General features: G+C 41.5%; 1 protein-coding gene across 2 annotated transcripts in view; it reads left to right on the forward strand.

The window, feature by feature from the left end:
- TLCD3A (TLC domain containing 3A) overlaps nucleotides 1-12,713 on the forward strand; it is a 24,078-nt gene continuing 11,365 nt past the window's right edge. For both annotated transcript variants that reach the window (XM_036033296.1, XM_036033297.1), the window contains exon 1: nucleotides 1-346. In XM_036033296.1, the coding sequence (XP_035889189.1) occupies nucleotides 123-346 (224 nt within the window). In that variant the 5' untranslated portion in view covers nucleotides 1-122. The remainder of the gene's footprint in view (nucleotides 347-12,713) is intronic.

The following is a 12,713-nucleotide window of genomic DNA, read 5'->3' on the forward strand; positions in this document are numbered from 1 at the left end:
TCTGGGATAGCGGAGGATTGACCTCTGCTAGCCCGGAGGAGGCAATTCGGTCCCGTCCCCGGAGTCTTCCGGGACAGCCCTGTAGTCGGCGTCCTCTACCTGACCCCTCAGCTCTCCTTAAGATGGTGGGGGCCTTCATCACCTCGCCGAAGGGCCATGACATTGGGGAGGGCCTGGCCGTCCCTGCAGGACTCCCCAGTGAGAGGGAGCCCCAGCACCGTTGCGACCGACCGACAGCAACCCTCACGGGCCGGGCCGCGAAGCCGGCGATCCTTCAGCTCCCAGGGGCCCCTTGGTCAGTGGCAGTAGGTGTCCCCTGCCATCGGGGGAGAAATGATCCCAGCTGGTAAGTGGCGATGTTGCCAAAGACAACATGTAGGATGAAACAGCGTCCACTTTCGGAGTTCAGTTCTCCTTGTGTCAAGCCTCTAGGCAGAGATTTCTAGGGGTGTCCACAGCTTCCTCCTTGGGGTACGAGTAGAAGGGGGGCGGGGGGAGATCCTGCCAGGCGCTGGGAAAATGTTTACTTTCTGAGACTCTGAATACCTGGAGTTTAAGTCCCATTCCACAACTGATAAGCAGTGTAAGTAATCTTCAACAAATTGCTCCACCTGCTTCCCCTGCAAGGATATGATGAGAGTTAGATATAAAAAGCACTATGCAAATTTAAGCTCGTAATACAGGTAATATTAGGGTGTTTATTTCTTATGCACCACAAAGAAGAAGACACTAGATCACCCTGTAGAACCACTTTTTCTCCAGACACAAAACAACGAGGAAATTGCAGCCCAAGGTAGAGCTGTTTTGCCAGTTAAATGTGAAACTCCATGATGGAAGAGTCCCTGGCCCCTCTGAGCCCTTTTTTAAAAAAAAAATTTAAAATTTTATCAAAGTTATAGTAAAGAAAAGATAGCAACATAATTTCTAACAAAAAGGAAGGCTTAAAATATAAATCAGCAATAAAATAGAATATTACTGATTCATAAAATCATGGCTTTTAAAAAATTCTTTAATGATGTTGAAAAATGTGCATAAAATATTTCAGAAAACAAAATGTACAGCATGGTTCCAGTTTATGTGTCTGTGTATTCTGTGCCTATAAAAATGATGGCAAAGAACTAGTACTCTCCTGCAGGTGATGGAACATCTGTTCTTTGTACATTTCCCCAAAATGTCTACAATGAGCCTGCAGTACTTTTATAATCAGGATTCCTTTTTTTTCAAAAAAAGGAAAAGGTAACAATATCCACTTGTCTTAGAGTGTTTTTCATTTTTTACATTAAGAAATAGTTACATACAGTACAGTTCACCCATTTAGTTTATAACGATGTGATTTTTGATAGCTGTGTATGGCCATGTCGCCACCATCACCAGCAAGTCCTAGGACAGTTCCATCATCCCCCCCCTTAATTCCCTCATGCCTCACTGCACCCCCTGGCAACCACTGGCCTGATTTCTGTCCCAACAGTTCGACTTTTCCAGAGTGTTATGTAAATGGAAATATACATATATCACCTTTTGAATCTGGCTTCTTTCACTTAGCATAATGCATTTGTGTTTCATCCATGCTATTGCATGTATCAGTCGTTCATTTCTTCTTGCTGAGTGGTGCTCCACTGTATGGATATACCACAATTTGCTCATTCATCCCCTGGCTGAAGGATATTAGGGTTGTTTCCAGTTTTGAGCAAAGATGAATAAAGCTGCTATAAACACTCATGTGCAGGTTTTTGTGTATATAAGTTTTCCTTTCACTTGGGTAAATACCTAGAAGTGGGATTGCTGGGTCATGTGATGAGTCTGTGTGTAACGTTATAAGAAACTGGTAAACATTTTCCCAAGTGGCTGTATCATTTTTTGCATTGCTACCAGCAATGCATGAGAGTTCTGGTTGTTCACAGAGTTCACATTTAATGATCATAACAACTAACATTTCATAGCCCTTACTACATGCCAGGTACCATGCTCAGCATGCATTGTCTCTTTTAATCTGCATGGCACTTCTGTGGTTGGTAGTTATTATCACTATCCCCATGAACAGATGAGAAAATGGAGATGTAGTTAAAAACGAAGTAAAAACCTTGCCCATTTATAGAATGAGTGAACAAATGCTCCTGCTGGGGCTAGGAACTGGGCTAGGTGCTGGGAAATGATCAATCAGCAGAATAGACCAAGGGCCTGCCTCCATGGAGCTATATCCATGTATGAAAAGGGTATTCATACAAGTAAACACATAATGGTGATAGGTCTCATGAAAGACAAGTAAAGCATATCTCGAGAAACTATAGTGATAGAGTGTTCTGACTGGTCAGGAAAGGCTTCTCTGAGGAAGTGATTTTTAAGCAGAAGGAAAGGTGGAGGTGGGCAGTAGAGGGTGACACATGAAAGGAATGGAATATGCAAAAGCTGTGAGGATGGAAGAAGTTGGCCAGGGTGATGGGACTTTGAAAGCCAAGGGAGAAGTGCTACAAGAAGAGGCTGGAGAAACAGGCAGTGCCAGATAGTGGAGGCTTGTGGAGGTCATGGAAGGCCTTTGAAGGATTGTAGGCAGAGGAGTGATGTGACTGGGTTCACCGTGCTCATCGTCAGCCCTAGGCCCCCCACTTTTGTTTTCTGTTTCTGGGCAGCCCGCATTGCCGTGGAGGGTCACGTCACCGGGGTGGCCATCTCCAGTAGAAATTCTTGCTCCCAGTTTCCACTGATTGTCCTTTTACACATCCACTGTCACGTCTTAACTGCATTCCCCCTCTGACCCAAAACCTTTCCCTACTCAGAAGCTCTCAACTCCATCATGTTTTCCCTTTCTCCCCTTTGTAGATAAGATACTAATAATGAAAGTAAGTTACACAGTACAAAAAGTGTGGGACTATAAAAGAGAAGAGATACAGGTAGATACTATGTTTTAAAAACCCACATTAATGCCCTGGCTGGTATGACTCAGGTGGATTGAGCCTGCAAACCGATAGGTCACCAATTGGATTCCTCCTCAGGGCACATGCCTGAGTTGTGGGTCAGGTCCCCAGCTGGGGGTGTGTGAGAGGCAACTGATTGATGTATCTCTCGCACATTGATATTTGTCTCCCTCTCTTTCTCCCTCCCTTCCCCTCTCTCTAAAAATATAAATAAAATCTTTTTTTAAAACTGCATTAAAATAAGTTATAACAACCTAGACTGCTTTGTTTATGATATGCAAAAGAGGGAAATATTAGTAGAAGGGGGAAGCCTGAAAAGACAGATCATACAATTAAATAAAATGTGGAAGCTTACAGATGTGAGAAATTTGGGTACAAAAATAGCATATGATATTCTCTCAAATGAGCTGGGCTTTTTCTTTTTAAACAATTTACTGTTACACTGTGGAACAGGGTAAAGCTGATGACAAAGTATCATAGAAAACATAATTCCTACCTTAAAATTTCACCAAATGAGGTATAAATTCAGCCCCTAATACTTATATACACACACACAAACCCTGAAGACCCTATCCATTAATACCAGGTGATGGTAAAGGATGGGCTGGAAAAGAAGTATATAATAGGCTGTAGAGGAGGCATGGGGCACATCTCTGAGATTCGCAGCACCCCCAAAATGAGGAATTCATAACGTTTCTCACTGTGCCAAAAAAACATAGGATGAAATATTAAGTTGTTTCAAAACAGCCTTTGTTGATGAAATCCAGTAGATCTCTAAATTTCATGCACCTCTGTCAATTTAGTGTTTTTTTTCTAAATCTGTTAACATGAATCTCCAATATCCTGTTATATTTGTAACTGGTTTCATTATAACCAGTAGAGGTTTGTGGAGTACTACAAGGTATCAAGTAGACATGGTGCAGAATATGTTATTTTATAAGATCCAGACACCCGCGCTATAGTGACCTCCCCTCTCTGTAGTGGCCTTCTCCGAAAGAGCTGGGCGTTTTGTGAAACTTCCTGTAAAACACTGCAGATGCCTGGCATACCTGGTCCTCGAGCCAGCAGCACAGCCCCTCCTGCCAGCCCTGTGATAACCAAAAATACCCCTCCAGATTCCCTCGGGCCCCCAAGGACTGTCAGGTACTGCCACACTTTAGATCCTCTCCCAGGCCAATTTGTAGTGGAGGAATGTACTTTAATTTCTACATGAAATTCTGTTCAAAATGTTTTCTTGGTGCTACTTGATGGGCCGTTTTTAGTACCTGGCTTTTCATGATGACAGGTTCTTTGCTGTCTTTTATCTCTGACTTTTCTGAATGGATCCTGGACCCTGGTCCCTGGCACCCTGGCATTTGTTCCTGACTGACATTTGTATCATTCTGAATGTTTCCATATCCTGGACACCCAGTTTTGTTTCGATTGGTACTCTGGTTCCCTGTGCACGCTCAGTCTTGTTAAACAGATCATAATCTCCAGCTAGCTTCAGTAGCTTCCCTGTTCCCACGGTCATAGCTCAGGCATTCAGTCCTGTGTATGTGCTAGCTCCCAGATGATTTCAAATTAGACCCCTTCCCCATTGGCTACATTGGGCTCATACCCAGTAATTCCTTTACTTACTTAACAGAGTAATCAATATATAGGGCGAGCTGACAACTCCTTTTGTGCAAATCTTACAACAAATACAAAAACACTTGTTTTATAAAACTGCCATTAACTAGTACAATCATTAGACTGTAACTACCATTACTTCATTGTTTCTGACACCCTTAAATCTCTCACAATGCCACTGACCCAGCCAGCCCTGTGTCCTGCTTTCTTTGACTCCACTTCTTCCTGCTGAGTTCTGTTGCATTCCCTGAGCTACATCTTCCGCCTCTCCTCTTCTCTCCTCTATACCAGTCCTTCTTAATCCTTTTTGAATCTGGATCCCTTGGAGGAGGGAAAGAAAAATACACATTTGCACAACATTTTGCATGCAGATTTAAGGTGGAGGATCCCATTATTTCTTAAACTTTTTAAAAAACCCACGCCTCCTTCGGCTAAATGTGAAAATCTTACGACAACCCTCCTACACACGGCGTTCTGATAAGAGATCTGATCCTCATCCCTCCAACCTTACAATCACTGAGATGCAGCTGATACTCTTTCTCTACCAGCCAAGATTTTTTTTTTTGCCCAGGTATACTTTGTTAAGTCTACATTAGAAAATCAGGAAAAAGTTTTCTTTCATAAATACAGTATTGTCCAAGATTCTGATCGCTTCCCCAACCCCAACCCCCCAGTGAGACTCATTGCTTTGAGACACCACTCACAGCCACCATTAGTCTCCAAATCTTTATACCCACACTTGGGTTTCTCTCTTTAGCGTCAGGTGCATACTGTCAACAGCCAGCGAAAATTGTGTTTGCTTATTCTCAGTTTCTCTTTTCCTTTGCCTTCATTACCCTGGCCTAGGCACATTTATCCATTGGGTTTAGAGTTTAGCATTTTTATGGGCAGATACAATCCACTATGCTAAACGATAGTGAATGGTTTTAGGGACTAATACAACACAGTGCATTTGCATAGTACTTTATGCACAGCTTAAATGTTTTCATATATGTTATTTCTTAGTCTTCACCATAGTCCTTGAGGTAGGTAGGACAGTAGGGTGAGGAGCCAAGGTCACGCCAAGTATTGGACTGCTACAATGACACCAACCTCTGTTACATTGCAGCCCAGAGCTTTTGCTCTTCTGCCTCCAACCTCCTGACCCAGGTCCTATTGTAGCAGGGGAAACCTTGGAAAAATCAAAGCCCATGCTTCCCATGAGCTTGTGTGATACTTTGACACTTTAATATGTGATGACCCCAAAAGCATGTTACATGTTTTGTCATGTTTTCAAAATACTACCTTTCATGCCCTTATTGGTGTGGCTCATTTGGTTGGGTGTCATCCCACAAGGTGAAAGGTCACTGGTTAGATTTGAGTCAAGGCACGTGCCCGGCTGCAGGTTCAGTCCCCGGTTGGGGCACCTACGAGAGGCAATCGAGCGATGTTTCTCTCACACATCAATGTTTCTCTCCCTTTCTTTCTTCCTCCCTCCCCTCTCTCTAAAAATAAATAAATAAAGTAAAATAAATAAAAATATTACCTTTTATGTATTTTTCAAGGCAGCATGCTTTTCCTCATTGAATTTTTAAGTTTTTTTCAAAATACTCACATGTGCGTACATCCTGAATGATGTTCCACAAAGAGCTAAGCAGGTTTAACACTGAGAGCCATTACTTTCTAGGTACAGGTGATAATTTTCCTTTCTCTTCTATTTATGTAATAAATAATGACTTTTTATTGGAAAACTCATCCAACATAGGAAAATGCAAAACTCACTCTTAATTCACATCACCCCACGTACACACAAAACCAGCACATGCACATACACACTTCTCTCCCCAAAGGAAGCACTGTTAGTGATTCGGTTTTTTTCTTTGCAACCTTTCTTTGTGTGATTATATAGAAGTATATATATTGCCAATCACACTTATAGTTTTCAATTTTTAATTTTATTTTTTTATTCTCACCAGAGGACATGCTTATTGATTTTAGAGAGAGGAGAATGGAAGTAGAGAGGGAAAGAAAGATCAGTCCCAACTGGGGCTGAACCCGCAACCTAGGCACGTGCCCTGACTGGGAATTGAACCCATGGCCTTTCAGTTTACAGGATGACACTCCAACCAACTGAGCCACACCAGCCAAGGTCATACTTAAAGATTTTTTAAGAATCATAAGTCATATCTCACTCTACTTACTATTCAGTGATTTCTTCATTTCCCTTTAACAGCATGTTCGGGAGCTCTTTCTCTGTATTTTGGTCTACCTTGCCTATTAATGTCTATGTAGTATTCCATAGTTTGACTATATCGTAAAGTATTTTTTACTTGTTTAGATTGATTATAAATTTTTGCTGCTACAAACAATACTGTATCTTTGTAATACTTATACTTCTACCAGCATTGAAAAAAGTGCCTGTATCCTTATATCCTTATGTACACTGATAGTATCAGTCTTTTAAATATTTACTTATAAAGCTTTTATTGGCCTTTTGTATTTCTTCTGTGTATTTCCAGTTTACACAGCATCTCAATAATTCTTCTGGGTCATTTGTTTCTTCATAATTTATACAATCTCTTTGACTATTTCGAATATTAACCCTTGTATGTACAACAAATACTTTTTTTTTTCCTAAACTGTTACTCGTCTGTTAACTTGCTAATAGTGCCTTTTGATGTGAAGGAGTTTTTTGGTTTTGTTTTTTAATATACACAAAGCTGCCAGTGCTTTTCTATATGACATCTGGGCTTTATGCTTTTGGAAGCTTTCTCTAGCCTGTGAATTTTAAAAATATTCTTCAGCCCTGGCTGCTATAGCCCAGTGGATTGAGCACAGGCTGTGAACTAAAGGGTCACTGGTTTGATTCCCGATAGGGGCATGTGCCTGGTTGTGAGCCAGGTCCCCGGTGGGAGCTATGTGGGGGGAAGCCACACATTGATATTTCTCTCCCTCTCTTTCTCCCTCCCTTCCCCTCTCTCTAAAAATAAATGAATTAAATCTTCAAAAAAATATTCTTCAAAATTTTCTTCTAATACACTTAGTGTTGTGCTTGCTTCAGCAGCACATATATGTTTATAGTGTTGCTTCTTATGTCCAGCCTTTGATATATTTGGGGTGTTTTTAGAGATTTTATTTATTTATTTATTTATTTTTAGAGATGGGGAGGGAGGGAAGGAGAAAGAGAGGGAGAAAAACATCAATATATGGTTGCCTCTCAAGCAATCCTAACTGGGGACCTGGCCGGCATCCCAGGCATGTGCCCTGACTGGGAATCAAACTGGCGACCCCTTAGTTCACTGGCCTGTGCTCAACCCACTAAGCTATACCAAGCAGGGCATTGATATATTTGGAATTTATGTTTGTGTTTGGTGTCTGTCAGCGTGTTGTATTAGTTTTCTAGGGCTGCTGTAACAAATTACCATAGGGTGGGCACATTACGACAATAGAAATTTATTTTCTTACGATTCTGAAGGTCAGGAGTCTGAAATTACGTTGTTGGCAGGGCAGTTTCCTTCTGGGAGGATCTGAAGGGCAAATTCTTCCATACCTGTCCCCTAGTTTCTGGTGGCTGCCAGCAGTCCTTGGCATTTCTTGGCTTATAGATGCAGCATTCCAAGTTCTCACTCTGTTTTCACGTCACCACCTTCTCTGTGCCTGAGTCCTTTTCTGTCCCTTATGAGTATACTTTCATGGGGCTTAGGGCCCACTCTAATCCATATGGTCTCATGGTCTCATCTCAATCCTCAGCCTAATTTTATCTGCAAAGACCTCAACTCTAAATAAGGTCACATTCTAAGGTTCTGGGTGGATGTGAATGTGGGGAGGGGCACTATTTAACTAATTTTATTTTTCCAAAGGAAGGTTAATGGTTTCCGTGGTTTTCTTACATAGTCTTTCCTTGTCTCACAAGTATGATGTGTTTACCACAGACTAAGTTTAGTTGGTTTGGTTCAGGACTCAGTTTTTTTAAATCCTCACCCACGGACATGCTTATTGATCTTACAGAGACAGAGGAGTGGAGGGAGAGTGCCAGAAACATTGATCGGCTGCCTTCCAAAGGCAGGCTCCCACCAGGGATCCAACTCGAAGCCAAGGTATGTGCCCAGACCAGGATCAAACCCACAGCCCTCATTTGGTGTACATGCCGATGCTCCTGCCGGCTGAGCCACCAGCCAGGGCAGGACTCGGTTTTGTTCCATTCACCTATTTGTCTCCTTTATACCGTTTCAGTTATGCTAATTTGTAGGGTGTTTTAATACATTGTCAATTCCTCCCCTACCCCTAGTTTTTCTTTTCATTCAAAATATTTATTTCTTGGTTATTCTTTCACATTATCTCTAATTTACATAAGCTTTGGAAAGTATTTATTGAATCTATTAAAACCATGTTGGGATTTTGACTGGAACTGTATTGAATTTATAGATCAATTTGGGGGAAACTGACATGTTTACAATGTTGAATCTTCCCTTTTGGGTCACACTATCCATTTATTTAGGCATTTATTTCAGTAAAGGTTTGTAGCTTTTTTCATAAGGGTCTTGCATAGTTCTTGTTAGGTCTAAAACTAGTGATTTTATAAATTAAACATCCGTCCCTTTTTTCTATTACAGTTTCTAATGGAAAATTTCTGGCTGATAGGAATTCCATTTATTTTTGTGTGTTGGCCATGCACGCCACCACCTTCCCACAGTTACCTTATTCTATATTTCAGGTGGTTGTCTTAGTTTCTCCTGATAGATTACCATACTGTTTGGAATAGTGGTAGTCCTTTCTCTTCCCTTCCAACATTAAAATCTCTTTTGAAGGTTTGTGTACGTGCTGTCACATCGGACCCCAACAGCAGAGTGTTAGACAGCCGCAGACTGGGCGAATGTGACGCTTACAATCTAAGCAGAAGAAAACACAAAGATAAGCCAGTCGAGCTAAAGATATTGCACAGGGAACCAATGGCCTTATAATTCACAAAAGAAGGAAAGTGGCAGAATTTTGGTGAGCAAGTGTTCCCTGTTCTTCATCTTATACTATTATCTGAAGCCTTCTAAGACCTGTGCTAGGCAGCTCCGTCAAGTTACCTGGCAACATGGGAATTTGCTCCGCCTGCAGAGCAAATGTATTTCAGTCTGGCTCATAAGTCAACAGTCCTTTCAGTCTTTAAGCTGACCATTAATACTTCGTGCGGTCAGTCACAGAACAGTGGTGACACTCAGCTGCCAAACAAGTACGTTGGTATTTATAATGAAGCTTCCTTCCCTAGTAAGACTTTTAAGCCCTTGTCACTAATCAGCTTTTCTGCCTTGTTTTTTGCTTCTGGCCATTTAGGTTTTCACCTACAATCTTGTTGAGAAGTAATTAACTTCGTGGTTGGCTGTACATGGTAAAAGACACTCCAGGCTTAGCTTCACAAAGAACGGCTTTTCTTTCTCTCATTTCTTAAAAATATCAAGCGCCTGTGTAACTGTAGTTTACTAAAGAGCTTAGTAGAGCTCAGCCTATAAAAAGAAAAAAACTAGATAAATAGGAACTTGGGTTTCTAAAGATATTTTGATGCACACTTTAAAGACAGAAACTCATCCTGATTGGGTCAGTGGTTTGGGCATCATTCCACAAACCTAAAGGTGACCGGTTTGAATCCCCAGTCAGGGCACATAGCTGGGTTGTGGGCCAGGTCCCCCAGCTGAGGGCCTGCGAGAAGCAACTGACTGATGTTTCTCTCTCTTTCTGCCTCCCTTCCCTCCTCTCTAAAAATAAATGAATAAAATCTTTTAAAAATACATTTTAAAAAAGACAGAAACTGAGTGCTAATAAGGATGGAAATCTTAATGTTTTTAAGGTTAAAGTTACCAGAACAAACCTACTCTCCCCAATTTAAGAATTCCTTTCAAAACCAGTGATAACCCACTTTGAAAAACAACCTATAATAATTCAAATATCAAATTACTTGACAAAAAGAGGTTTCTGAAAATTTTAATAACATTAAAAGTGCTTATGATAAGTACAATATTAATGTTCAAAATTAACTTAAGGCACAATCTCAATCAAATATAAAATAAATACATATAAAGAGAACTGGGAAGACTTCTACCTAAATGCTAATATCTGAGAATAATATATATCAGTGATAGCTTCAGTTGTGATTATTATTTTTCATAGAGGGCATGTTTTACTTTTTAACATATTACTTTTATGATCAGAAAACTAAAAATATAATCACCAAGTTAAGTAGAGTGAGCAAAATAAACCTTTTGTGGAACTACTTATGAGACATGAAGACACTGAAAATTATTGATCTGATAATTCAGAAAGGCAGCTGAATTTGTTCACAGCAATGTGCTGGTTCTAACTCATTTCAAAGGTAATTTCTTGAATGGCTCAGTGTCTTTGAACATTTTTTTTAACTCGAGTTTAGAACTTACTACTTTTAGTTAGGTGTGACTATCTGCAAACAAGCACAATTTTGCATGTGTACAGAGGAAATGAGTATGATGTGAAATGCCTTGAAAAAATATACAGCAGTATGCAAAGGCCAGCACTATATAATCCATTCTGTGTGCAGGTTCTGCTTTTATCAACAGGGATCTTTATCACTGTGTACAGGAGCAAAGACGTCCCTGCAGTGCGCAGCTGTGGTTGCTGTTTGTAGAGGCCACGTGCTTGGGGTGTGGCTGTGCTTCTTACGCTTAGTTTGCCTTTGCAAACAGTCCAGGTTAGAACTGAGGAAGTTGCATCTGGACGCTGGTTAAGGGCAGGCCCAGGGCACCTTCAATCCAATGGATGTCTATTGAGAAACTTAACAGCAAGAAATTGGGTTGCAGTGAAACCACGTTAAAGAAAAATAGTCCCTGCCTGTGTCTAACAGCACATAGTTAACATGATTTTTGAAAACATCTCATCTAATTCTATAAGGTAGGAAGGGGAACCCCCGTTTTATAGGAGGTTAAGTAGTTGTCCCCATGTCACACAGCCCATGTGTGGCAGAGCCAGGACCAGAACCCAGGTCCTGTCACCCCAACCCCTGTGCTATGTGCTGTGGCTGCCTCGTGGACCAACAGTCCCCACCTGCCCATTACAGGTACAGGATCTAAAGGGGAAATGCTTACACAAATATCAGTGCAAAGCCCTATTGATAAAGTGTTTTATGGAGGGCAAAGTGCAGGAGCAAAAAAGAGAAGAGCCATCAATTTTCTCCTGGCACATTCTCAGTCCTAAGTTTCCTCCTTATTTGTGCCACGTGTCTTCAAAAGCAATGTGGCTTTTGTTGGTGCTAGCCTAAAGGGTGTGAATTCGACAAAAGGCTGTCACTCCCTCTCTCTTTACAGGCCTCATCTTACCTTTCTCACAGCCCTTTTCCTCCCGTTCCCTTGTAACTGCAGTCTCTGGATCTGCGTCTCCAGGTCCGTTTTCCCGTGTCTAGGCCCACAGCTTGGCCCCTCTGTTCCCCAGAACTGTGTCTGTCCCAGTGTCTTCCTGTGGGTCTCCTTCTTGTGCTGTATCTTTCTCTGCATTTCTCTTCCCGTCACTTCATTGCTCCTTTTGTCCTCCTTCCTGCTGTCGCTGCTTCACATGTTCCCAGGGTGGACATGAAGTGCGGGTCGAAACAAAATTTTTATTTTAGAAGACAGTTCCATTTTCTCTGTTGATTTTGTCAGTTGAGTGGATGGAGACTTCCAAGTTTTCTTTCAGTTCTGGTTATAGCGGTATCTCCTGTGAATCTCTATTGTTTTTCCTTAATCATTTTTTTTCTAAATAATGCAGAATCATTTGTCTGGATAAGAAAATACCCTTGATCGAGGATAGCAGTGCACCCATGACCTATATCAATGACATATACTTGAGTATTTTCAAAGTAAATACGGTACTTTCAATGTAAGGCTGGAAAACCAGGGGCACACGTGGGGAGGGTCCTGCATCCTGTCCCTAATGGTTCCCGGACTACTGCCCAAAGTAGCGAGAGGATGGGGGCGGCTACCAAAAGCCAGGGTCATGTACCTCAGAGGCAGAAGAAACCACTGAGAAACCCCACCAGAGCCCTCCCAAACTGGGCGCTTTATAAACTCCTGCTCAAGAGGTGAGACTCTGACTTGGTAAATGAGTCTTAATATCTAGTAATCCAGACTTTACTTCTGAAATCCACACAAGAAGCATAATTAACAACTCCTTAAATCCCAACCCTACACCGCGAAGCAGCTGAAATCACTCTGGAACATGAAT

Source organism: Phyllostomus discolor, chromosome 8 (genome assembly GCF_004126475.2).
Source record: "Phyllostomus discolor isolate MPI-MPIP mPhyDis1 chromosome 8, mPhyDis1.pri.v3, whole genome shotgun sequence".
In the NCBI taxonomy this organism is placed as follows: Eukaryota; Metazoa; Chordata; class Mammalia; order Chiroptera; family Phyllostomidae; genus Phyllostomus; species Phyllostomus discolor.